The sequence below is a fragment of the Ictalurus furcatus genome, chromosome 7 (genome assembly GCF_023375685.1).
Source record: "Ictalurus furcatus strain D&B chromosome 7, Billie_1.0, whole genome shotgun sequence".
NCBI lineage: Eukaryota > Metazoa > Chordata > Actinopteri > Siluriformes > Ictaluridae > Ictalurus > Ictalurus furcatus.
The window spans coordinates 21713408-21741375 of record NC_071261.1 but is presented as its reverse complement, the minus strand read 5'-3'; the positions used below and the strand labels follow the sequence as shown (position 1 = coordinate 21741375).

Genomic DNA, 27968 nt, shown 5'->3' with positions numbered 1-27968 from the left:
GGCTTCCTGTAGCCGCCCGTATCAAATTCAAGGCTTTGATGCTCACGTACAAGACCTTGTCTGGAACAGCACCCTCCTACTTCAACACTCTGCTGAAGGCTTACGTTCCCTCATGCAATCTGCAATAAATTAACGACCAACACCTTGTAGTGCCTACTCAGCGTGGCTCAAGGTCCCTTTCCAGAACCTTCACACTAACTGTTCCTCAGTGGTGGAATGAACTTCCAACCTCAATCTGGACCACAGAATCTGTCACCATCTTCAAAAAACAGCTAAAGACCTCTTCCTTGAACACCTAACCAACCCCTATAATGCCAACCATACATTATCCTAAAAAAATAATAATAAAATAATTTTTAAAAACCTTACACCTCTACTCTGCAAACTTTGCTTCTCTAGAACTCAATTTAAAGATCTTGCATGGTAGCACTACTTGTATTGTTCTCCGCTTGAAATGTCGCTTTGCTTGTATTTCCTCATTTCTAAGTCGCTTTGGGTAAAACTGTAACTGCAAATGAAAAAGAACATGTCCATTACTAGGAAAGTAAGACCCTACACGGAACTATTGTCTAACCACCTCGATTAATTCGTGGTTATGGCACTAAAATAGACATGCCATGAGGAAATGTTGAAAGTAATATATTAACAGACTTGGTGTATTTTTTTTGTTTGTTTATAGCTATACGTCAATAATTGCGCAGGTGTACTATAAGGCGCTCTTTAGATTTGTCTTTTTCCTCCACCTAAGAGTTTAGCGTTCCTTGTATTCAATGAGGGAGCAGGTTAATAATTCACAGATCCAAAAATACCAAGGTCTAATAATACATTACACCCTGTTAAACATTCATGACCTCCACATGTGCAAACTCCACACATGCGTTAGTTACTCTGAAACTGAAGGAATGTCTGGGAAATATACTTATTTCATGGAAATTCTACACTGCACCATGTTCCACATATCAGCCAGGTTCTTGTTACACCAGGCAGTGTATATGCATGATGTCAACAAACAGCAAAGTGATTGCTAAGAATGAGAGAGGGGAATAAAAACCATGAAATACATGTATATATTGAAGCACGGGGTTAAGTATTCTCTTCCAATTCGTGCAGGCCGAGTGGACCGCGCTCTCTAAAGAACTAAAATAAGGAATTAATGAAGCGGAGAAAGAGGGAAATGTGTTGTGTGTTTGTGCTTTGAGAAGGAGTTCATTTCCAAGGTCATCAGTACCACTCTGGTGACCTATTAACACACACCTGTTAGATATTACCCACAATGCACAGTCGATTAACCTGCTGGACCGGTATTACAGGTGCTTACGGAGAAAATTACATTTAAAAGAACTGCTCTCTTGTGTGACAAATTATGGAAATGCTTGGGTTTAATGGAAAAGAAAGATCACAAACACGTCACTTTTAATTTCACACATTTTAATATAGATACAAACTGTAGGTACAAAAACAATTAAAACAATAGTTGTTCTATAACAGCCTTCTTTTTTCTTTTTTTTTAAATCTAATGCAAAACATTTATTTGACTTCCGATATTCCTTTACATTTTAGACATGTTTGGTTTAAAATATTGATTCCTAAATTCACAAGTCAATTTATTTTGGTTCAGTTCAGTCTTTGAATTTCACGAAGTACTTCACCTAAAAAATCCTAAAAGAATGAGGTAGCAGGGACTAGCTAACATGAATTCATTTTCAACGGTGCTTAAATAGTCCATCACTCTTTATTAGGAAGATTTGGGGGGGGGGTTTGGAAGAAGCATTACCTGAATGGAGACATTTTCGATTAACTGTATTCGGAAATATTCTCCTTAGGTTACATAGATACGCTTTACTAATAATATGCAATTAGATGGCACTCATTTGTTTTGCAAGCCAAAATAAAACTTTGTAACTGTAATTACGCTCATCTGTGATTATCTGAGAAAAGTATTGCGACGTTTGCTGTAGATATACAAAGCCCCAAAATGTATTAATGTTTTATTCATTTGGGGAACATTTGAACAAGAGTACACTTAAAATTCACACACCGCTCACCGCCTTTTCCCCCAACAGACACACACCTCATACAATTCACATAATAAAAGTGTTGGCAAATGTGGTTTGGCTAAAGTGTACTGAATCTAGATTCCCAGCATCTCAAAGAGCCTTTCTCCAATACAGTAGCTATATTTAGGCCATTTATTTCCTGATGTGTGTGTGTTTGTTTTTTTAAACATTAACAACTGGTATGTATGGAACACGAAACAGTATGAGAGTAGACAAATAGTATAATAGTATTACTGTATTCCTTATCTATTTGTATTAGATTATAACACAGTGCTTTTTATTCTATGAGGTAACCAGCCAGGTACATAGAATGTAAATAAACCATGCAGTTTGGGTGATCTGGTGCAACATTTTCCTAAAGCACAGGTGAATTGGTATTATATTTTACACAGAAGCTCCCCATATCATTTTCTAGATTTTTTTCTTTTTAGGTTTTAGCAGGATTTGTTTGTTTGCATCATTATATACTCTTGCATATGGCTTCAGGAAGATATTTGGGAAAGTATAGCGCACTAACCATAGTGTTTTATACCAGCATGGAGACATTGGCTGAAGTTACATTAAACATCACGCTGATCTGGTTAAAGGCACAAAGGGTTTGGCAAAGCGAAATATAAAACGAACTACAAACAGTAAGCCATCTGGTGGACAGGTGGAGCAGGGTCAAACAAGGTGATTCGTTCAGACATGTGCTTCGTTAAAATTTGTACCCAAGATGGTTTTCTGGTTCTCTGTAGTGAACAAATTGAAGGGTGCACTTAAAAATGACTCCCTGCTTTCTTGGAAGTAGTAGATTGAGTCACATGACCTTGGGTCACATAACCATTCTGGAGTCTACAATGTAATGTGAGCGTATGTTTGACTGTGGATTAACCATTGATCCGCTCGCAGACATTAAAATGTACAAAACGACTCCGTGTGTGGTTAATGATGCAGTGTGTTTATAAAGGGAGGAGAAGGACATGCTGATGGAATAACTGACAAACTGGTGCCCGTCCCTCCTCCCTTCCCAGATACACAAACAAACCCCAGCGGCATGAGCGTGGAGTCTAATACTGCCGTTCAAATTAAAAGGCCTGGTCACTTTGCTTCATTCTTTTACCACCATCTTGTCTTTAGAGCCTTGGAGTTAACTTCCTCCCTCTCTGCTGTGGTTGGGTTTAAAACATGTTTAAAATTTTCTCTTGATTATACTTGACTAACAGACCTTGCTCCGCCCAGACCATCACTTTCTATCATCAGCCTCTGCCTAAAGAGAGAAAAATAGCAAATGATTAAAATCAATTACACGTATTAGAGTATGTCTGTTACGAATACAGATGATCCAACACGTCCTCACAAAATCTCAATTCAAATACAAGTCAAAGACTTAGTGTTTTTTTTTTTTTTTACTTTAACATAACCAACTGTGGTGCTGGTGAGCTCAGTTGAAATGAGCTGACTGACTAATCCAGTACTGGGTAGCAGTGTCAGTACAAATAATACAGTTAGTAGTTAAAATACATTTCCCAGTAGTAAGGAGAAAGCAGGCCTACTTTTTGAATCAATTAGTCTATAAGAAGCGAAACTACAAACTCCATTTCCGGAAATATTTTCTAAAATACGATAACCTTTTGAACCTTTATTTAACTGAGAAAAGTATTTTAAAAAAATCCAATTCCAGTTTTCACCGACACCTTAAATGCATTTTGTAAATATAAAGAAATTTAAAATTTGATGCCTGAAACACGCTCAAAAAATAATAATAAGTTGGGACAGAGGCATGTTGACCACTGTGCTACATCACCTTTCCTTTTAATTACACTTTATAATCGTTTGGGAACTGAGGTTACGCATTGGTGCCGTTTTGCAAGTGGCATTCTTGCCCATTCCTGCTTGATACAAGACTTCAGCTGTACATTTTCAATAGGAGACAGATCTGGACTGCTGGCAGGCCAGTCAAGCACACGCTGTTGTAGCATGTGCAGAATGAGGCCTGGCATTGTCTTGCTGAGATAACTGTGGACTTCCCGGGAAAAGACGCCACCATGATGGCTGCATATGTCTCTCTAAACTCCCAATATACGCCGCTGTGTCAATGGTACTTTCACACATATGTTAGTCACCCATGCAGGGGAACTGATGCACCCCCATACCATGACAGATATGGGGTTTTGCACCTTTTGTCTTTGGCACAGAGAACTTGACGTACGTTTTCCCACCCAAAAACACAACAACCTGAAACGTGGACTCATCTAAGTACAGCACGTGTTTCCACCGTCTTTCGGTCCATCTGAGATGAGCTCGGGCGCAGAGAACTCTGTGGTGTTTCTGCATAGAATTGATGCATGGCTTTCTCCTTGCGTAATCGAGTTTCAGGCTGTATTTCTTGATGCAGCGGCGGACTATGTTAAGTGACACTGGTTTTCCAAAGTACCCCTGAGTGCATGTGCCTGTATTTACTGTAGTAGCATGGAGGTTTCTCACGCAATGACATCTGAAGGCTCGAAGGTCAGAGAAATTCAACAGAGGTTTTCGGCCTTGCCCTACACGGACCGAGATTTCCAGGCTTCCCTGAATCTTTTCACGATATTGTGTACTGTAGATGGTGAAAGACCTAAATTCTTTGCAATCTTGCATTGAGAAATGTTCTTTTTGACCTGATTGACAATTCTCTCACGACGTTTGGCACAAAGTGGTGAGCCACGACCCATCTTTGGTGGATATTCCTTACATACCCTATCATGATACCCTCATCTGTTACCAATTCACCTGCTTATTGTGGAGTGTTTCAAAATGGTGTACCTTGAATATTCTATATATAACTTTTCACTCTTATTTTGCCCCGTCCCAACTTTTTGTGTTTGTGTGTGTTGCAGGCATCAAATTCAGATTTTGATCATATTTACAAAATACAATCAAGTTGGTCAGCCAAAACATAAAACGTTGTTTCTTCGCACTTTTATCAGTTAAATAAAGGTTCGAGAGGATTAACAAATGGCAGATTTTTGTTTTTAGAAAATATCCCAACTTTTCCAGAAATGGGGTTTGTACTTCAAGTTTCACTAATAAACGATAAGGCCGCAACAAATAATAGACCACATCTAGAAAATTCAATAATACAAATAACTGCCAATGAATTTCATTACAGATTAGTTGGACTGTGTTATGAAGCACACTGTGGTTAATTACTATCCCCTTTGGGCTGCATATTGTGGTAGTACTTTTTTTTTTATGAATTATTAGCTAAGAGAAATCCACCTGAAAATTTAAACATGACTGGAATGTTTCTAATTAATTACTTGACTGATTGGTTAATGAATTAATTAGACACTAGACTAAGTCTCATATGTATGGTGTTGGTGGTAAAATAAAGAGGCAGATACAGAAAGAAAGCAAAGGCAGTGGTGATGTCCTGCAATGATTCCCTGCAGTTTTCTCTATAGCAACCCTCTCTGAATGCGTGTCTGTGTGTACTGCGTGGTTTATTAGTTTGCAGTGTGTTCTTAGTGGAGCTCACCTTAGGCTGGGCATCTGTGCTGCTATTCAGTGGAGCTGCCTCGGTCTTTACCGGAGTGGCAGGGACACTGCCGTTAGGCTCAGTGATCAGCAGGGTGTGTCTTTCCCGGGTCGGCCGTGGGTCAGTTTTAGTCACGCGGAACCTGAAATTCAACTCAATTTCTTAAGTCTGCCATTCAGCACACTATAAAACACACATACATCTCTGTTTGCACACAACATGAATACTAACTACCCACATGTTCGGTTCACAAACGTTCATCCAGGAATGAATGAAATAAAATCGGGAAATTAATTAAAATCTCCCCACAAATGAACATGGGTTAGGGTGACCCTGACATAAACTCTCATTTATCACAATGGATGAATGAGGAAATGCTCGATTAGCATTCAAAACACAGACTCCCCTTCGGAGAGCACACAAGAATGAGCGATGCCCTCATACACACAGACAGACGCAGAGACGCAGACACACGTCCATGCGACATAATTGATCTAAAGTAATCGTTAAATGTGCACACACCAAAATGTCAACGTGTCAGTCAGTGTGTCGTAACAAACACACAGGCACCTGCTTAGAATATTTGCATGTGTCTGTACGTCCGTGCAAGACCAGATGACGCACACCAGGAACAGAAATCAAGAAAAATCAATGAACTTCCTTGTTCGTGGCACATAACCTCACCAAACACTCTAAAGGCTGCTTTACATGGTGTGATTTTGGTCATGATAATGCAGTCACAGGATAGAGTTGCAAGTTGTTAAAGAATGCCTTGTATGGTAGGAGGGGCTATAATGACTGTATAACCACCACAGGTTACTTTCCCAGTCACACACAGTCGAACACACACCTGCCAACTGCCAGCACGGTGACCTCTCCGGCATGTGAGCGGCGCTCCACTTTCCTGTTCGAGCCGCGCCGCATGAGGGGCCATTTCTTTTGATTGCAGCGGTGACACGTATTGTTGTGCCCCATAACTCCTCCAATGGTGTGAAGGTGGTTACAGGTGTGTTTGGCTGCTGCGGCAGGAGCTCCGGGTGACACGGGGCTCGTAGGGGATGCAGGAGCTGGTGTGGTAGGTGTTATAGGAGCTCTACAAACAGACAAAATATCAAACAGTAAGAGACTAGATGGAGAAAAGACATTATGAGAGAGATCATAAGAACCTGAGATTGTATTTGTTTTGCTTCAGCTCATTTTTTTCCCCCATTGAGGACACATATTAGTGTGTTACTGCTAGTAATATTTCTTTACTATATCGTCAGTTTTTCCCCTTGGTTTTTCTGACCAAAACCAAGAGTTTTCTAGCATCACTGAATAATTCAGTAAAATATTTTCCTGGCAAATGTACTGTTTACATAATCTTTTCGAATTATTTGGGTTTGTTTTGTTTCATTCATTTATATTCAGTAAGCGCTTTATCCTGGTGTTGGATCCAGAACTTGTTCCAGGAACACTGGGTGTGACACCCTGTATGGGACGCCATTCAGTCCCAGGGCACCATGTACAGTACACACTCATTCACACCTACAGCCATTAAACATAGTCAGTCCACCTAATGTGACGTATTTTGGAGGTGGGAGAAAAGCAGATATAACCCACACGAACAAGGGGGAACTGTACCTCAGTGGCAGCGTCCCATTGACCGGTCTCTGTTTCACTATACGGGTCACCACTGAGGGTGCGCAACATGTCATGTTAAAAAGGCGGGGTTAGATCAGGACAGAGACGTTATGTAAATTACCATCTGCAGGAAGGATGAGAGAGGGAATAAAAGACGTGGCACAGACAGGCTTTTACAGCCTTTTTGAATTCAAACACCTACACACCAGCAGGGAGGTATGTGTCTATCTAAAGGTTGGCATGGTTTATAAAAGAAGGAACTGAAAAGCTGAAGACTGAGACATTCAAACTAACAATGATTTATTCAAAGCACTTTTAGAACATAACATTTAGAAACCATTTCTTTCTACGCACGTCCAGGAAAATCATACCCGACTCTTTTCTCAATCTGTCAATCAACTCTCACGCCAATCTTGGCCCTGCCTTGTCTAGCTAGCACAGGCCTCTGGCTCCTCCCAGCTGCTGCTCTAAGTGTTCCTCTGGCACTGTGCCCAACAGCCAAGTCAGGAAACCAGAGCACGCTGTCCGACGTCACTGCGCCGAAATACTCCAGCCTGCAACTAATCTGTCCCTTCCACTCATCCATACGCTCTTCCACCATGTCAATCATTAATTCTCTCTGGCTGCTTTGACTCCTAATGATACGTCTTCCCTCATTCCCTGTCTCCACAGCTGCCATCATTAAGCCATCCTCCCTACTGCGGTGTTATTCTGATACTCCACAAGCATTCCCGGCTTCTTATCCAGCTCATCTGTGGGCTTTTTTTTTTCCTTCTCATTTTTTCATGTATGAGATTTCTCCTCTCACACTGAGCCTGCATTCACTCCTCAAGGACACACCGGCTCGCTCTTATGTTTCCCTTATGAATGGAGTGAAGACCTTGTATTGTGGAAGAGAGGCTTTCGCTAAATCTTACATCGCATGGACTTATTGGAAAAAAAAATATGAGTGCATTCATAACATCAAGGCTGAAGTGCTGAATGAAAACAAACAAACACAAACTTTCATGCCCACGATTTGGTGTCAGAAAGTTGAGCTATACACACGACAGAGCGGCTATTTCGTGAGTGGATGCACCACTGAATAGGCTACATTTACCCAGAAACAGTTCTGTAATGTTAAACTGAACAATGCTACAGACCCCACCATTTTATTCATCTTAATATACGTAAAGGAGGTCTTATGCATTTTGGCTTTTATCACACTGGTACAGTAAACCATACACACTGTACAGTAAAATATTAATATGGACACCAATCAGTGTACATAAATAAATATTCACATACACTGAGTTTACGGGTATACAGATCTAGTGAAGCGGGGTGACAATTTATTTGAAAGTCTACACTGCCACCTTGTGGTATCAACCTTCATTCATCAAATGCTAAAACCTAAAAGGAGCTCAGCTGTCAAAAATCATCTCAGTTGAGTTTTCTCCATACCAGACAGCTACAGGATTATTGTTTTGCTTCATGAAATTGAGTCAAAATAACAATATGCACAGTAAAATAAATAACACATTCAACAATTGATATTTTGAGATTAAAAATAATGTTAAACTGGTTTTCATAACTACAGAAAATTTTTTTGCTGCAAAACATTAGTTCCAATTTTACGGGTGCCCTTACGGCTGATATTTGCTGAAGCCTTCTCTAAAAAGAACAGGACTAAGTTTTCATTCAACCCTTTTCAAATAGCTTGTTATGGACACTGAGTGAAATAGCTGACTGTACAACATGACAACATGGGTTAATTGTCCAATTTGATCTCTCTCTCGTCTCCCTTAACACTCTCCTCACCGTGCGAGGTACACAATATGACCAAAGGTTTGTGGACACCTGACCATTGCGTGCATACTTGCTTTCTGAATCCTATTCCAAAGCCATGGGCATTATTATGGAGTCGGTTCCCCACCTTTTGCTGCTCCAACAGCCTCCACACTTCTGAGAAGGATTTCCACTAAAGTTCGGTGCGTGGCTGTAGAGATTTGTGTTCATTCATTCACAAGAGCATTAGTGAGGTCAGGCACTGATGTTGGGTGAGGAGGCCTGGGGCTCAGTCAGCGTTCTAGTTCATCCAAGAAGTGTTCAGTGGGGCTGAGATCATGGCTCTGTGACGGGTCACTTGAGTTCTTCCACTTCAACCTTGGCAAACCATGTCTTCATGGAGCTCGATTTGTGTACAGGGGCATTGTCATGCTGGAACAGGTTTGGGTCTCTTAGTTCCAGTGAAAGGAAATTGTACTGCTACAGCATACAAAGATATTCTATACAACTGTGTGCTTCTCACTTTGGGGGAACAGTTTAGTGAAAACACACATATGACCGATGGTCAGGTTTCCACAAACCTTTGGCCATATAGTGCATCAGTATGCTGATGTGTCGTCTTCTCAGCAAACTTTTACATTTTTCCACACTTTTATATTTGCCCTAATCATGCTTAATGGTATGTTTAACTGCTTTTCATGCCCATTATCTGACTTGGGCCGGTCAACAGCCATTTGTCACTTTCGTACTAAAAGCTCTTTTTTCTCCATAGTGCTGGGTGTGAATCCTCATATTTGGCTAAAGGCAACAATGGATGACTTGAATTTGTATAGGTTTATTTTTAATATTCCTGAAGGGTTTAGCAAAATTAACATTAATGTGATTTTTATGAGAGTAAGTATTTTCACTATAAATTTTTTGTGCAATGTTTATTTTATACAGTATCTTTTGCCCATTCCTTTGAAGGGTGCCAATATTTCTGAAGCTCACCCTTCTAGAGATCACCAGAAAACATGTGTGTAGCTCCCCATACTGAATACATTGTAAAAATTGAAGTTTTGTAACAAATAATGTATCTTACCCATCAGAGTCTATGCTGTTCTCAGTAACCATGGCCTTCAGGGCATCTGTGTTAGCTAAGGGAGGGAGGGGGAGAGGGGGAGACAGAGGGGGGGAGAGAGAGAGGAGGGGGGGGGGAGAGAGGGGGGAGGGGGGAGAGAGAGGGAGAGAGAAAGAGAGTGAAAGAGATATTGAAACTGTGGACAAATAGACAACATTTGACTTTTAAAAACTGATCAAGTTAGAACAATAAGCTTCTTCACATGCTTTTCCATAATCATACCCAGGTTATCTAGTTGTTGTTGTTTTTTTTTCTTTAATCACCCACTCGCTCTTTCATTCTGAATCCTTCTTTTCTAACCTGCTTTCAACCTTCGAGGACGCCCTGGCTCATTCCTGTGCTTTGCTTTTGAATGGAGATCAAGAATAGAAAACAGTTTACTATAGACAATGTTGTCACTGATTTACACAGAACACGCAGACCTTGCTGAAGAACATCAGCGTGTGCCTGCATTCATTACGTCAAAGTTTTTATTTTGAATGAGACACATGAACCAACGTCTGGACCTTTAAAAGAGAAACAGTTCCTGAAACCGCTGGTGAACACAGTGAAACTGGGCTTTACCTGCATGTAGCATGAGAACACATAGCCTCTGCCATTTACATCCTGTGTACCAGATATCAGATATGGGGGGGGGGGAATACAGCCAGCCAGTTTAGACAGGTCTTGTGGTCAAAAATATCTTGGTCAATATTTTCCATTTTCCACCTTGTTTGCTGTTATTCTAATCTTACATGCATTATTCTCACCACTAGATGGCAGACAAGCGCAATACTAGTTTGAGTCGGCAGAAATGTGTATGCACATGCAAAATACCTCAGCCAAAATATACCTACCAAACAAAATACTTGCAAGAGATTCCAAACTAGTGGTAGCTGGCCCATAAAAACAAACAAACAAAAAAAACAAAAACAACCTAGGTGGCCCGTGGAACTACATGTTTGCCCACCATTAGGCTACTCTCTACAAAATGGTCCATCTAGACGTAGCCTTTCTGATCCATTTCTGATCACTGAGTCAGCAAAAGACCCTTGATTCAGCAAAAGACCCTACCAAAAAAACAATCAAACAAAAACAAACAGCACTACTGCAAGTAGCATCAGGTGAGATGTACTGTAACCTTAGAATGATGTAAAGTTTTACAGTGATTTTTTTTTAAAAAATAATAAAAGGTCAATTGAGACGGAGAAAAAGAACAGGAACCCCAAGTACTTTTCAGAAAAAAATATTTCTTAACCATGATCAGCTCACATGAATCGTTTCCCTTTCTGTCGGCACAGAAGTACATTACTCATGCCAGTGGGAGGCTGGTGATGTACTCGTGTTTTTATGAGCAATGAATTTTTTAAGTAAGCCTTCATTTGAGAAAATCTGTGTGTATCTGTTATCTGTAAAAGCAGGGAAAGACAAACACTCATCTTCCTGGAATTATGGTATTTTAAACTTTATTATGGCGGTCAGAATTTTAACAAGCATGAAACCTAAGCTGCCTTCTGTATCGTGAGAATGTTCAGGTTTTATTGATATACAGCAAAATGAGAGAAGCACTAAAACAGGGAGGGTGACGTGAATAGTTAGTTTAAGACATTCAGTAGTCTCTAGAAAGGGAAAATTGAAAGCATTAGCAGTTACTGCAGTATCCTTGACCCATGCATAGGTTTCTCCCAATGCAATAAATATAGCAAATTGAGTCGTCTGATTTGGAATCACTGTCTGCATATTTACAGTTAATTTAACGATGTTTCACAAACCATTTTGAAAGCTTTTACAACTGCATCAGTTTCCATGAATTGGACATTTTACCCTGTTTACAGTGTACTGAATGTTTCACTTCTTATTACTGTTAAACTTTCACGAAGATGTTTTAGGTTGGGTTTACACTTCAAGATTTTCCACCTGATTCTGCTGTTGAAGACATAAATAAATAAATAAATAAATATCACACATTGTAAAAGAAGTCTTTGGTCATGAGTTAAGACTGGCGGTCCTACAATGTGTCATAATGTGTTGTGGTCAATGGCGACCTAACGATCTGGCAGTGTCCGAACATGTTTATTAAAATGTGATCAATGCTGCCATGTTCATTTAAAAGCCAGACATCACACATGCGCACCCCCCACACCCATAGAGTGCTCGTGGCTTTGGCTGCATCCCCTGACATTTGTTTTCAATTCAGCTTCCACCAAAGACAAAGATCCACGACCGTGTATAATAGGCCGCACCGCATCTCCCAGCTGTCACTGTTTATAAAATCTATATGACAATCATTTAACAAGTCATCATTTTTATAGAACCAAAACAAATAACAGCGGCTAACATTAATACGAGAAACTCGTCAGAGTTTTTTTTTTTGTTTAACTTGATGTAAAATGAATATGAGAATATAGCCATTCAAACTTTACAATCTGCTGTATACTGACAGTTAATGTTTACCGTGTGATTCCCATCAACAGGAATCGCAACCTATTTCCCTCTACTTAGAAAAGGACAGCAAGCCTGCTAGTCAGTAAACTCAGTCTGAATGGAGCTCGAATGGCAGACACTGATTCTCTCAGTAAATGTTTTTATAAAAGTCTTTCACAAACTATTCAGTCAAAACTATTTGTACGCAAAGTTCTAAAATGTGTACAATTTGTCCTTTGCGAGATGGGACAACTTAGATGTAATAATTTGTGTGTTACTAACATGGATGTATACACTGAAATGCCCCTGTTTACACCAGATTGCACATGGATATTGCAATACAATAATTTTTTCCTCTCTATAAATGATAATTGAGGGAATGCAAGAACTGACTTCCTTTTGTATAAAGGGCTGGTATGCATAAAGCCTCCCAGAGGAAGATTTTGGTCTTGCTAAATAATTCTTAGAACTCAGAAGATTTATGCTTATACTTACGCGTAAGAAAGGGAGTAATGTACAAAAATGCTTTAGCCTGAAGAATACACTTAAATAAGCAAGTCCTTACTGGGTTGGGGCTTGTAAGGGAATGTCTATGTCATTTAAGTGGAATAACACACTCTATATGAAAATAGTGCACCCTGGCATGCCCCACACAGTCTGTGTGTTATTATATGTTATTATATTATATTACATTAATAATCTCTTGCATCACTATAAGAAACAAATGTAATAAACGCAGACCGTTTGGGTTAGGCCACATGTGGTTATCTGGCTGCTCTGTTCATCTGATCTCAGGAGCATAAAGGCACAAAATTCTACTTGCGTACTGTAAATACGAATAGACACAGAACGTGCTGTAATAGTTTCAGGAGCGCTCGGATACCACTCGGCTGCAGTGCCGGGTCGCAGAACGAGCAACTTCAGCAAATTAATACACCGCCGCCTGTGACAAAACCAATACTGAGGTCAATTTCTTCATGTATAACAACTGATTGTATCATCTTATGTGGAAATAAGCATCAAGGTAGCGCTCGTCTGTAATATGACTGGATATGAGGTATTTTTCACTGCCACCATCTCGTGGAAAACCATTTTCTTGTTCTGACTGGTCAGATTGAACCCAAATCTATTCATAATTATTTCCTCCATTTTTCCCCATGTAAACATCAGATACTAACTCTGCACTTCTATTGGCTCATCTACAGAAACAGGGTGTAGGCTAGTCAATTTATGGCAATGCATAAAATTTACTCCTAGGATTAATTCCTATGTCAAGTTACTCTGACAACTTTTATAACACATTTTCGCTTTTGGCATTTAACTAAGAATTTTTTTAGGCATGTCTATTTTGTTCCTCAAACCTTTCTACACACAATGGCCCAGATTTGTTTGTTCTTTTCTCTGAAACATGTAGAAATGAGTGTCTATGATAATTGCACATATGCTACAGATGTGACAGCGAGTGCTGGAATATTAGTTTAAATCCTCTGTACTCTATGAAGTGTACAAGGCACACTTCACACTCTTCCTCTCTCACTCTGCTGGCTGGAGCACAACAGGCTGATTCAGTGCAATGTGTATTTATTCATTCACCCCCCCTCCTACCTTCGTTTGACATGATGTAGTGAACGATCTGGCCCACAGTGTCTGTGTTGCCCTCGCTGTAGGTGTCATTGATATCTGCAAAGACAGAGAGACAAAGAAAGAAACAAGAGAGAATGAGACTATGGGTTCATTCAAAAGAGATCAAGTGAGTATGTGATGAAAGCTCAAAAGAGACGAGGAAGTCATGCTATACAGGTTTAAGTTACAAAAAATGCTTTATTTAATCTGTAGGAGAGCGGATGAGGCTCACGACAGGACGCATTAGTCAGACAGGTGTCTGCATGACGCAGTTCAGAAAGCAGCATTTGGGTGCTGGACAGTGTTGTGTAGCAGGTATTTTCTAAAACAAACAAACAGTGTTCTGCACTCTCTGAGTGATACTGCATATAACAAAGGAGATCTTGTAGCTGATTAATTACAGAATAAATACACTGATTAGCCATAACTTTAAAACCACCTGCCAAAACAGCTCTGAGCTGTCGAGGCATGGGAATCTTATTTGTTGTTTATTTTGCACTGTAACGTTTTGGACTATGCATAGTACATGCGATGGTGGCGGCAGGGGCGTGGTCGAGTGTGGATGTAGTGGGTCATAGACAGCATGAACTTTTTCAGTAGCTCTTCTGTTGGATTGGACCAGACAGGCTAGACTTCACTCGCCTTGGGTGCCCATGACTCTGTCGCCAGTTACTGCCTTGGACTACTTTTGGTAGGTACTAACAAGACCTGCTGTTTTGGAGATGTGTGCCAGTCGTCTAGCCAGCACGATTTGGCCCTTGTCAAAGTCGCTCGGCTCCTTACTCTTGCCCATTTTTTCTGCTTCCAACTTCGAGAACTGAGTGTTTATATGCTGCCTAATATATCCCACCCCTTGACAGGTGCCAGTGTAATGAGATAATCACTGTTATTCACGTATCCTGTCAGTGGTTTTAATGTTATGGCTTCTCGTTGTAAATCTCTAAATAAAATGGAAAAACAAATACACCAAAAATAGAGATGGCACAATACTACTTTTTCCTTTTCCGATACTGAAACCTAACAAAAAGTGATATGATCGGTCAATTTTTTTATCATATAAAATGTAGTAGTACATGTGGATACTTGTGTGGATTCTGCACAATTCTTAACTACAAACACATAACACTTCAGAAAAAGGCCAGGCCTGTCGAGTAGGACATGTCATGACATACACACATATTACACATTACAGTAGTAAGAAAAACAGTTGTGAGAATTCTATCTGGTAGCAGGATTTGAGGTCAACATGTTCTTAACACTTGTGAACAGTTTTGTACATTTTTTATAATACATCTGTAATATAAAACTCATTTTGAAAATTGATTGTCACTTTACGCAAGTAACTAAATTAAATGATACTGACTGATGTTTGTAAATTTAAATGAAAAGAGTGATTTAGAATCTTTAGTGTCTCACTTGTCCACGCCCCATTTCAATGCATTTTTGGGGTTACCGACCAGCAAATAGTATTTAATGACTCTTGAAGGCATACTCCACCATTTTCAAGCTAATCTACTAAACCTTTTTGGACAGTTGACGGGCAAGTCAATAAATGTTGATGTAAAACATGCTCTAAACCTGTACAATTTGTCCTTAAGGATACAGTTTCAGCTGAGAATATTTTATGATAATTTGTGGTTTTCAATTGAAGTTATTTAATAGTGTATTTCCATAGGTGATTCAGTTCACTGAGAAAACTCTGTAGGGAAACGTGTTAAAACGTGTGTAATAATTGCAACAGGTGCACTAGTTAGAGATTAGGCTGGGGAAGAAAAAAAAAAAAGACAAGAAAACATCCTGGACAATTAATTTAAAGAACTATACTTACTGACAACAATGAAGACACAAGTTACCTGCTCACAACGTTTTTGAAATTCCTGAGTATTTTTATTCAGGCACATTACTTAAACCACTTCCAAAAAGCCAGAACAATCTGTTCAGCTAAGCCAAGTGGGGCTAAATAGCTTTAAATTTAGTTGGGGGAAAGAAAACATCGCTGCAATGTACTGGACTTGTTTAGCTTCTTAGTTGGTTGAATGATGAACATGAATAAAACAGTGCCATCTCTTCTGTCATTCTTCTTGTTAACATTTTGTGACGCCTACTCTAATGACAGCACCAAGTCTATTTCTGTAACATTTAACAAGAGTAGAGTCATTTGTAAAGGGACATTGGTTCTTTTCTCTATGCAGAACAGTTTAAATGCTCAGGTTTGCGAATGTGGACTTCCCTCTTTAAATCAGACCACAGGTTTTCATTATGGTTCAAATCCGGAGACAACGATGGTCGTTGCAAAGCCACTGATTTTGTGTTTCTTTAACGTATTGCTCTGGAAGCACATCGTCTTGTTGAGTCTATGCCTTCTGGCAGAGACATTAAGGGTTTTGTGCTGAACCAAAGTGTCACTGGACCACTTCCATATTTTACAGTGGCTATACGGTGCTTTTCCTTCTATGCACCAATTGTCACCAATCCTCCTGATGATGAGCATGAACAAAAAGTTTTATTTTATTTATTTATTTATTTATTCATTTGAAGTATTTTGATTTTCTAGCTCAGTAGTTAAGATGTCATGAGTTCAAATCCCAGCACCGCCTAGTTGCCACTGTTGGGCCTTAACCCTCAACCCACCCTTAACCCTCAACTGCTCAGATTTATAAATAAGATAAACATAAGTCGCTCTAGATAAGGGCGTCTGCAAGATGCCGTAAATGTAAACGTAAGATCCTCTCAAGAAGAGCTCGTGTCTTACAACACTTTCAAGCCGCTTGTTGTTATGAAATTGACATTTAACAGGTGATTTTGAAAAAACGACAACCACTAAACTGTGCAACTCTGAAACTGAGATCTTTGGGCCAGCCTTCATCATCCTTCTCACTCTGTGGGGGCAGACAGTGTGCTCATGGTTCCAGTTTAAATTGTTTCATACATGAGGAACTTTTTATAGCACTAATTACGCTTAATTTTTTAAATGACTTATATACATTTATATATATCCATTATCTGATATGTAATTTCAACAACCATCTATCTCCTTTGTGCTGCAAGCTCGTATTGTATGACAAAAGGGATTTTACATGTGATTTTGCATGTGTTTACATGAGCTCAACCTCATTTATACCACAGGGGCACAGGGCATGGTTAAAGGCTTCAACAGAGTTATATTATATTATATTATATATTATATATTTTGATCAATGTTTGCACTTATTTAAAAATGTTCTTAATCTTCCTAAATTGTGCCCGATGTATTACTAATAGGTGAATAATAAAATATCTTATTACTAACGTTTTTTTTTTAATTTTGAGTATAGATACATTGGTTTTCATATAGTTCGAGTGAATTTTTTTTTTTAATGATTATGCATCATGTTTATTTTATACAATCATTTTTGCTTATTTTATTTAATAAAAGGCAGCACACACTCCTGGAGTCATGCAAAACATCATCCTTTCTGATTTAATACTCAGAATGCAGTGCTGTTGTGAGCTGTGGAAAAGCACGCATGTCAAACATCTCACAAGAAAGTCCCACAGCCTATTTTATGCACCAAAGTCAAAAATCATCCAGAAAAAAACCCCCAAAAAAGCAACTTTAATACAATAATGACAAAAAAATTGTGTGAACCGTTGGTCACTTCATGGGAACAGAGATCTAACGATGATTAATGGGTCATGTTACTCACCTGTGTAGTAGTGTTTACTGTAAACGTACACTGGTTAGAACTAATGTTGGGCACAGTCAACATTTTACCAGAAATTTAAATGGTGCACATTTCCAAGCATACAATAAACAACAGTAAACACACTCCACCCATATCCTTCCTATGGAGCCTATGCACACTAGTGAAAAGGAAGCTGTCCTTATGACTAACCAGCCACACAGGCTAATCTAGCTGAGCCAGTATTTAAAGGCGTTGGAAGAGTCTACCAAAAATAACCTTCCCATTTTAAGTCATTAATTAGTGTCTGCAAATCATCTGGACTTTCAGGGTTTAAGGCTGGTTATCATGGACCAATCCGGAATAAAGAATACGGAATGTGGAATACCAGAACAGCTGTAATCGCAGTTACTCATCTCACTAATCCTATTCACACTAGAGGACAAATTCCAAAAAACCAGAGCTTCTTAACCTTCCCATGAAGGCTTTACTTCTATAGAGACCTTTTAGGCTACGTGTGTTTTTGGTGTGATGTTAGAAGCTGGTCAGCTGCTTGAAAAAAGGAAGGAAACAATTGTTCTAAGAAGTAAGAAAAGGAGAGGCGATTAAGCTCACTAGTTCATGCACCAACTCCTCCATGGCATTCCCCTGCTGGTTTACAAGCTGTTCACCTCATAACGTGAGAACGCTGATCATGATTTCCTGGTGGAAATTGAGGTAGTAGTGGAGATTATATTGTATGGTTGCATGATATCATGTTGGGCCAATATGCTATGAAGGACACTCACAGAGCAACAAAATATGGAATATTAAAATGTCAATACCAAATCACAATGAAGTGATGTGTGTACGTTCAGAAAGCTCATTTCTTAGTTGTTAATTCTGAGTGGTTGCCTAACCAGTATTTGCTTATCCATGGCCCAAGTAGTTAGGAAGTTTAGACATTAGAGGACTTGAAATATCAAAAATAGCTATACATGTTTTCTTTAGTTTAAATGAAATTTTCCTATTTTTTTCTTTCAGTATAGGAAACAGAATGTTTTGTCTGTGTATGATTAATCAATACTATTTTTTTATAATCTGATATGGATTCTGAATCTACAGACATAATTACAAAGCTGGCCACTCCCTTCCCAATGTCAATACGACATTCTCATAGTGGTTCCTAATCACTGTATACAGAATGACAATTCAATTAAAATCTCTTTTAAGATTTTAAAAACTTGGCAATGTTTCATGTTAAACTAGGTGAAACTCTCAACCATTCTTCAAACCATGCAGCGCTTGTGCCTTTTATTATATTATATATGTATATAATATTTAATGGACTCAGATTTTCTATATTTTCCATTCAAATGATAACGTGCCATTCTGTCCCTTTTCCAAAAAAAGAAAAAAAAACAGACACGGGTAAACCCTCTATCTGTGTGGTTATTATTAAGGCATACAGTGCAGTCCTGTAGAAGTGACATCTGTACAGGTATGACAAAATCCAAACACGTCATTCTTACCTCCGTCCTCCAGATGTTTCTCCTCCTCTCCCTCAGGCTCAACAGGTTCCTCAGCATCTGTGGTGCAGCGATAGCCCTTCTTCTTCAATATGTGGCAGATTAACATGCCCAGCAAGCCTAGGAGGAAGAAGACGGGCACCAGGCCGAAGGCTATGTACTCAGGGTGAGTGGAGCTGCCATGCTCCGTCCCTCCAGCGTCCGTTGTTTTGTTTACTAGAGACAGTCGTAACACAAAAGTACAGATTAGCATTCAGCTTTAAAAAGTAAAAGCAGCTTTTAAAATAATGCATATAGTCATGTTATATAGTACTTTACATATAAAAGATACACTTATATAAACAGAGGTTTGTGGACACCTGACCATCACACCCATATGTGGGCCTTCTCCAAACTGTTGCCACAAAGTTTGAAGAACAGAATTGTGTAGAATGTCTTTGTATGCTGTAGCATTACAATTTCCCTTCACTGGAACTAAGGGGTGCAAAAATGTTCCAGCATGACAATGCCCCTGTACACAAAGTGAGCTTCCTAAAGACATGGTTTGCCAAGTTTGGAGTGGAAGAACTTGAGTGACCTGCATAGAGCCTGACCTCAACCCCACTGAACACCGTTGAGATGAACTAGAATGCTGACTGTGCAACAAGCCTCCTCACGAGGAATACAGTGGTCCTTGAAAGTTTGTGAACCCTTTAGAATTTTCTATATATCTGCATAAATATGACCAAAAACATCATCAGATTTTCAAGTCCTAAAAGCAGACAAAGAGAACTGAATTAATGAGAAAAAATGAGACAAAAATATTATACTTAGAAATTATTTATTAGGGAAAATGCTCCAATATTAAGAATCTGTGAGTGGCAAAAGTACAGTGGTGTTTAAAATAAATAAATAAATAAATAAATAAATAAATAAATAAAAGGATTTGCCCCATCCTGATTTTTTCATTTTGAATTTGTTTCAGAAATTAAAATAAAATCTAAGATAAAACAAAAGCAACCTGAGTAAACACAAAATTCAGTTTTTAAATGATAATGTTTTTTATTGAAGCAAAAATCTAATTCCAACTGCGCCTGTGTGAACATGTCTTTGCCCCTGTAGTTACTAATTCCCCAAATCTATGAAACTGCATTCATAATGGGGTTCAGCTGGACTAGACACAACCAGGCCTGATTACTGCAAACCCTGTTCAATCAAATCAACACTTAAACAGAACTTTTTCAACAGCATGAAGTTGGTTAAAAGGTCTTACCCTGTAACACACTGTGCTCAAGTTGAAAGAAATTCCAGAAATGCTGAGGAAGAAGGTGATTGAAATACATCAGTCTGGGAAGGGTTACAAAGGGCTCAAAGGCTCTGGGACTCTAAAGAACCACAGTGAGAGCTATCTTCTCAAAATAGAAAAAACTCGGCAGAGTAGTGAACCTTCCCAGAAGTGGCCGACCTTCCAAAATTTCTCCATAAGCACAACAAGGACTCATCCAGCAACTCAAAAAACAGCCAAGAACCTCAGAAAAAGAGTTGTTGATGCTCATCAGGCTGGAAAAGGTTATAAAACCATCTCTAAGAGATTGAACTCAGATAGATTGTGTACAAATAGAGGAAATTCAAGACCATTGCTACCCTCCCCAGAAGTGGTTGACCAACAAAGATCACACCAAGTGCAAGACGTGCAATAGTCCACAAGGTCACAAAGGAACCCAGAGTAACTTCTATGCAACTAAAGGTCTCACTCACATTGGTTAATGTTAATGTTCATGAGTCCATCATCTGGAGAACACTGAACAACAATGGTGTACATGGCAGAGCTGTAAGGAGGCGCTGTATCTTATTTGGTTAAAGTGCCTCTCTAGTAAGCAAGAGATCTTGGGTTGGAATCCGAGCAGTGCCTGGTGCAAGATTCTACTTCTGCTTGTATTTCCTCATTTGTAAGTCTCTTTGGATAAAAGCATCTGCTAAATGAATAAATGCCAATGTAAGGAGAAGGCCACTGCTCTCCAAAAAGAACATTGCTGCCGGCCTGCAGTTTGCTAAAGATCATGTGGACAAGCCAGAAGGCTATTGGAAAAATGTTTTGTGGACAGATGAGACCAAAATAAAAAAATTTTGTTTGAGAAAATTTTTTAAGTGAGAAGGGCTATGTTTGGAGAACAGAAAGCATGGAATTCCAACATAAGAACCTTATCCTATCTGTGAAACATGGTGGTGCTAGTATCATGGTTTGGGCCTGTTTTGCTGCATCAGGGCCAGGACACTTTGCCATCATTGATGGAACAATGAATTTTGAATGATACCATTGAATTCTAAAGGAACATGTCAAAACATCTGTCCATGATCTGAATCTCAAAAGAAGGTGGGTCATGCAGCAAGACAACAACCTTAAGCACATCTACAAAGAATGGTTAAAGAAGAATAAAATTAATGTTTTGAAATGGCCAAGTCAAAGTCCTGACCTTAATCCAATAGCAATGTTGTGGAAGGATCCAAAGCAAGCAGTTGATGTGAGGAAACCCACCAACATCCCAAAGTGGAAGCTGTTCTGCACTGAGGAATGGGCTAATAGTCCTCCATGCAGGAATCACTGATATGATGAAGCGTACGTTTCATTAAACGGTTGTTTATGTAACCGTCGTTAAGTTTTCTGTTACAAGACAAAGGACATTCTGGTTCCGTGGTACCATGACAAGCTGTGTTATTTGATCTGATTAACTTCAAGAGAAAGAAAAAGAGAAGTTGGTGAAGAAGAGGCAGATAATGGCTGATATAAGTGATAACAGGAACTAACCTGTCTCAAGGACATTTCACAACACTAAATGTAAATGAACTGAGGAAATAAACTATAAGAAACAGATAAGTATGACTAGCTTCATTTGAAACCCATTACATTACTAACTATAATAAGTGTCTGAACTTTCTAACTGTAGGAACATTAATTACTTAATAATAACTATGGCAAGTTTGATATGCATGCATACGATGGTCATCTCCACTAGAGTAACAGGCTCAACCAAGGTACTGACTGATGTTTACATGCAATATAGTAACTCACACCAATACTGGCCAGTCGAGAGAGTGAGAGTGAGAGAGAGAGAGAGAGAGAGAGTGTGAGAGTGTGTCAGAGTGTGTGCGTAAGAGATATACAAAGACAGATCATGCCATTTGATAATGAGCGTGAGCAGGGTGTTGACAGAATTGAACACTGCTGACTCACACCCAAAATAATCCCTACTAGCCCACGTACTGGCTTGCCTTCTCTCTCTATTTTTTACATTTCAATTTTTCTCTAAGGTTTCTAAACTGAATGGATTTCATCCCACACTGGGAAACATCAGGTTCATTAGAATACTCTTCCACCAACCTTGTTTTCCAGTACTGTTTAACACACTCTCCTGACTATGTTCAGTCATGACAGTTCCAACTATCTAGCAGGGGAAAGGAAGAAAGCAGCATCTGGAATCACACGTTCTGTAATGGAAGGCAGCTACGTAAAAGAACATTCAGGCTTTGCCACAAAAAAAAAACATTTTTAAATTTAGTTTTAAAATATCAAGTATTGTATTGCATCTATTAGACATTAAACAGCTTCATCTGATTTTAATAGGAAACTGAATCAGATCACAAGGTCTTCTGGCCAAGTTCTGCTCCGAAAATCTATACTCATGATATTTACTCAATCTTTCAGCCTTTTAAAACCTGAGGTTTAGCTCCCTTATGCTGAGAATTATTAGAATGGCCATTAAGGCGTTGAATGAAATTCACCCAAAAGGGCAACAAATCATTAAGGCTATCTTTACAGTAGTACTGAAATGCAATGTGAATCTTTCCCCTGCCTGCTCTTTAGTTAGATAACACTGTTAATCCCAGAGATTTATTACTCACACAGATACAGTAAATGCACAAATACAAACACTCTCTCTCTTTCTCTAGAAAGCAAAATAAATGACAACTGACTAATCATTTCCTTTGAAAATGAATAAAATGCATCACATGGTCACAATCTGGCAGCAGCAGCAAGCATCATTTATTTTGAGGACTTTCTTGTTTTTCTGCAAATTATTTCTGACAAATCCAAATGATTTTCCCCAGACAATCCTATGGCATGAGATATCACACAATCTGAGTTAGATTGTTAAATTGTTAGTGTCTGGAGCACGAAAAGCTTATAACTGCAGCTGATATATATCCCACAGGAGACAAACTAGGAGAGGTATCGGTGACTCATTAGTGTGAACTCAGGGTCGGTGTCTGAAGCCAGGAATTCCTGTACTATATACTTTCATTATGGATAAGTGGTCATTCGCTTTAGGTGTCAAGAGATAAGCACTATGTATGTAAGGCACCGTCAAGTACGACTGCTTAGTTTTTGGTCACACGCTACATTCCCATAACAGTCTAGTCAGTCAGATGAACCCACCAACAATAAGTGTTTTGTTAAGCATTATCTGACACTGCAGCAGCACAAAATGCTTATTTGAACAAGTGTGTGTGTGTGTTACTGCACAGTTATAGCTCAGACAGGGCTTTAACATCCGTCTATGTGTACACTTCTCGGTACCTAGTGTATGAAGAGAATGGTTGTGCAAGACATGGCTTAAATTATTAGAGGCTGGACAGAATGCCTGACATCCCTCTGAGCTGTGACCTTCAACTGCAGCCAAGCAGAGCGATACTAAGAAACAGAAATCAATCTGGGGTCTTAAAATATGTCACACTAAAACAGGAATTAGGTTTCCCTAGAGCTGAACAATTAAGCACAGTTACAGTTTTTAGCTTGCTGAATTAATTAAACATTATTACGCAAGCCTGGGTTTGACATTCGAGCCGAAATAGAACGGCATATTCTGCTTAGTCAGGAAACAAGGACGTTGTCCCTTCTCTCCACCTTGTGAAAAGTCATCGGTGTAAATAATGAAAATGTCAGCAGTTTAGACAAGTTATCTTGTCAGCAGCTGAAGGGATGCCAGCCGAATATAAAGACGTCAGAGGAAAACCAGAAGTTGGACCTTACACGATATGAAAGCTTCAAAGGGTAGGCTCCTTTAGGATAAGTATCGGCCTCTTCCTTCAGTTCTGGCAGGATCAGGTTTCCTACTTTATTATAATACAGTACTGTATTATATTAAGACACTTCTATGTCTGGAAGTGAACACATGAATATTTTCTATATCCATGTGTACAATGTACTGTATTATACAGGATATGTCCTTGGAAAAATCAGTAAGCATGCAGAAATGTGGTGTTCTGGAAGAAAGTCTACATAAAAATACACTATACACACATTTCACATATGCGTTCTCAGGGATGTAAATACTTATATATATATATACACACACACACACAAACCCAAACACACACAGGGTTATAGTCTATATATTCACTGGCAATTCAGTTTATATATAAACTAAAAAGAACTTCGAATAAGTCATTTTATCTCTGGTTCTATGATAGAATTTTGAATTTAAATGGTATTTTAAGATTATGTAAAGGAATAACCTAAAATCTGACCATCTCTGATTTCTCACAGGATGATATATAATTAAACATTTGAAATTCAAACAGTCAGTATCCAAAAAAAGAAATTTATAAAAAAATAATAATAATAATAAATAAATAAATAAAAACATTCAGTCTTTGAGTTCATTAAGGCAAGGGACGTACAATATGACAAAATAAAAATCATAGCACGATATTTAACGACATTTCTATAATACACAATATGCATCACAATATACAGGCTCACTACCAAACCGCCAGCTTATAGTAGTGCTGCATTTGCCAAAAAAAAAATCAGAAAAACTGATTTTGCTGCTATTCTAATGATTTAAGTTAAAATTTTTGAACATCAAATTAAGTGCATCCAGATGCTTGTATTAAAATGTCATATACAGTACATATGATAATACAGAATATTTAATATTATTAATATTAAGATTATATAAGGGTATAATTTCAGTAGTTGCAATATAATTAATTACAATATGGATATTTATATAGTTATTGCTCAGCCATAACTTAAACGTTCAAATTCGTTTCAAAATAAAAACATTTTTCAAAATAAAAATAAAATCTGATACTTTGCAAGAAGACTTTATATCACTCTTCCTCCAAAACTGATGATTCTTTTTGGTTTAAAATTTCAGGTCGTATAATACAAATTCAAAACAATAATAATAATAATAATATTCAACTTGAAATATGTAACATACATACATACACATATACACACATATATATACACATACATATAAATTTCTAATGGCATGAATAGCACCAATGTGTGGATTACAGAGAAAGACATGTATTGAGACATGCTCTCAGCAGTACTGGCTGAGCTCAGGTGCAACTTTACACTCATAATTAAACGTACTAAACTATACTTTTCCTTGTCGTTGGGGTGGCACCATCAAGAGTACATCTTTTGTACCTTTAGTATGCAACTTTAATCTGTACCTTTAATTAGCTTTCAGAGCAAAGTACGTCAGTGGACCTTAAGGTCCAATTATGTACTTTAAAACATTTACAAGTAGAAAGCTCTAATCGCTTGAAAATAAATGAATATGAATAAGGAAACAGTCGCGCTATCATTCATAAAATTAAACATGATAATTGTACGGCGTACTTGGAAAGTCTAAGCCTTTGAAAGGATTTCAAAATGGTTGAGAAGACGTGATTATACGACCACGGTTCTCAAAGTGGGGTTCAGGGACATGAAGCATAACCAGGGAAAGGGTCTGTGGGTTTCTAATTATGTCACAGTGGTGAAAATCATAATGCACGATTATTAAAGTTTTATGCATATCAATTAAGTCATATCCATCCATCCATCCATCCATTTCCTGTATCGCTTATCCTACACAGGGTCATGGGGAGCGTGGAGCCAACCCCAGGGGACTCGGGGCACAAGGTGGGGGACACCCTGAACAGGGTGCCAACCCACTGCAGTGCACAATCACACAAACACCCATTCACACCCTACGGACAATTTGGAAATGGAGGAAACCAAAGTACCCTGAGGAACCCCTCGAGGCACGTGGAGAACATACAAACACTTCTCTCACAGGGCGGAGGCAGGAATCGAACCCCCAACCCTGGAGGTGTGAGGCAAATCCCTAAATTAAGTCATCTCAAGTCGAATTATTTCAATTCAACTTTTTAATAAAAATGGAGTTGCATGGTTGGAAAATTCAGATATTAAAAACTCTCTTGTTCTAGTAAACAGCCAAAATATTAGTGTACACTAACATAATAAGCCTAAGTTTTGTTTTACAGTTAAACTTTTTACAGTCAGGCCATCTTTTAGGAACCCCTGGTAGACCTCAGATCATCACCCGGCGAACCAATCCTACCTGCCAGGCCATGAACACACACATTTAGTCGTGTTTAGACCCGTGTGTATTTATCTACTAGCACACACGTTACCTACTCCATCTGATCTCTAGCTACAGCACACACACACGCACGCCTGATTCCTGACTGTTTAATGGTCCTTGTAGCAGGAGGGAAACATGAAGCTTCTTACGTGACGCACTGTCGCTCACTGCAGGTTCCGCCATGGGGTCTGAGAGAAGAGTCCTGAATTTCAGAGGAACCAAACCGCCGCGCTCAGGGTCCGGACAACTCGGAGAGATGTTAAACACGGGTGGTTACCTGCTAGCTAAACTTGGAGCGTGGTGTTTGCTGGTGTTTCCTCATTCTTCTTGAGTCAAGCCGCTGTGAGGAACTTCCCACTCTGTAACGTGAAGCTGTGAGTCTCTGCGTCTGCGTGTGCGGAAACACGACTGGAACGACAGCTCCTCGCAGTCACGAGTGTTCATTTGTTATTTACAAATACACCCACGATTAATAATTACGATAAAAGTTTTTTCCGTAAAAAACAACCCAAGAGCTAAAAGAGAAAAGCCGCATTCCTCCTCACAGTAGATGGAACTCAAGAGTGCATTACGTTTCCTTCCAAGCTAACGGAGTGGAAGGAATGGGTGAAGGGAATCATGGGAAATGTTGTACAACTTTCAAAACAACGCAGACTTGACTACAATATCTTCCTGTTTAAGCAAAATATTACCAGAATATATATCACATATTACATGCTGTAGTCTTACACTAGTTTACATGACTATCTAGTAGGAGGAAAAAAATATATACATATATTTTTTTCCGTATATAAAAATTTAAATCTTTGATGCCCCGCCCCTTTTCACGTAAGCAGGCTGCGACCGCACACTTATTGGCTGTGTCTCAAATTGCGCTTTATTCCATTGCACTACTCCACTATTCGGTATCATGATTGTTTACGACAATAACGTATCAGGTCGAACACTAACTTTTTGAACTAAAAATGAAAATAAACAGTCGCTCGGTAGAGTGAATTTAAGTAAACTGGTACACTATATTGCGTTTGTGACATAATTTCCTGACCGTGTATTTAAATAAATTAAACAGGCTTTCTTCAGACTCAAATATGCAGTGTAATTTTATCAGAAGGGAGAATTTTACATCATAACCATTCCTTGGTATTCTGGGACACTTAGTTATTAGATTTAACTCTGGTATCATCAATTATAAAATACACACCTTTAAATGTACACTTTACAGTTTCTTTCATCTTCATCCATCAACCCTACACAGGGTCGCAGGGATCCTGGAGCTTATTACAGGGGACTCGGTGGGGGAAAACCCTGGACGGGGTGCCAACCCATCACAGGGCAC

General features: G+C 38.9%; 1 protein-coding gene across 4 annotated transcripts; it reads right to left on the bottom strand.

Annotated features, from left to right (window-relative positions):
- Positions 1–1411: 1411 nt before the first annotated feature.
- On the bottom strand, positions 1412–27210 carry rell1 (RELT like 1). 4 transcript variants are annotated; one of them, XM_053629246.1, is made up of 7 exons: positions 26782–27210; positions 19266–19478; positions 14075–14149; positions 10028–10082; positions 6407–6649; positions 5557–5698; positions 1412–3306 (listed from the first exon to the last, which is right to left on the bottom strand). In XM_053629246.1, the coding sequence occupies exons 1-7, from the start codon at positions 26813–26815 to the stop codon at positions 3283–3285; spliced, it is 786 nt and encodes a 261-aa protein (XP_053485221.1). In that variant the 5' UTR covers positions 26816–27210; the 3' UTR covers positions 1412–3282. The 4 variants fall into 4 exon arrangements, with proteins under 4 accessions (XP_053485221.1, XP_053485222.1, XP_053485223.1 ...); XM_053629247.1 differs by having other exon boundaries at positions 26791–27210; XM_053629248.1 differs by having other exon boundaries at positions 26910–27210.
- Between the last annotated feature and the right edge of the window lie 758 nt (positions 27211–27968).

What these genes read in the sequence shown, in the direction of transcription:
- rell1 (XM_053629245.1), bottom strand. Translation starts at nt 22,669, where the DNA reads ATGACTGAACATAGTCAGGAGAGTGTGTTAAACAGTACTGGAAAACAA. An exon ending in CTACATCATGTCAAACGAAG is followed by an intron (nt 10,083 to 14,074) that starts GTAGGAGGGGGG and finishes TCCCTCCCTTAG; the next exon opens with CTAACACAGATGCCCTGAAG. An exon ending in ACCGTGCTGGCAGTTGGCAG is followed by an intron (nt 5,699 to 6,406) that starts GTGTGTGTTCGA and finishes GTTGAATTTCAG; the next exon opens with GTTCCGCGTGACTAAAACTG.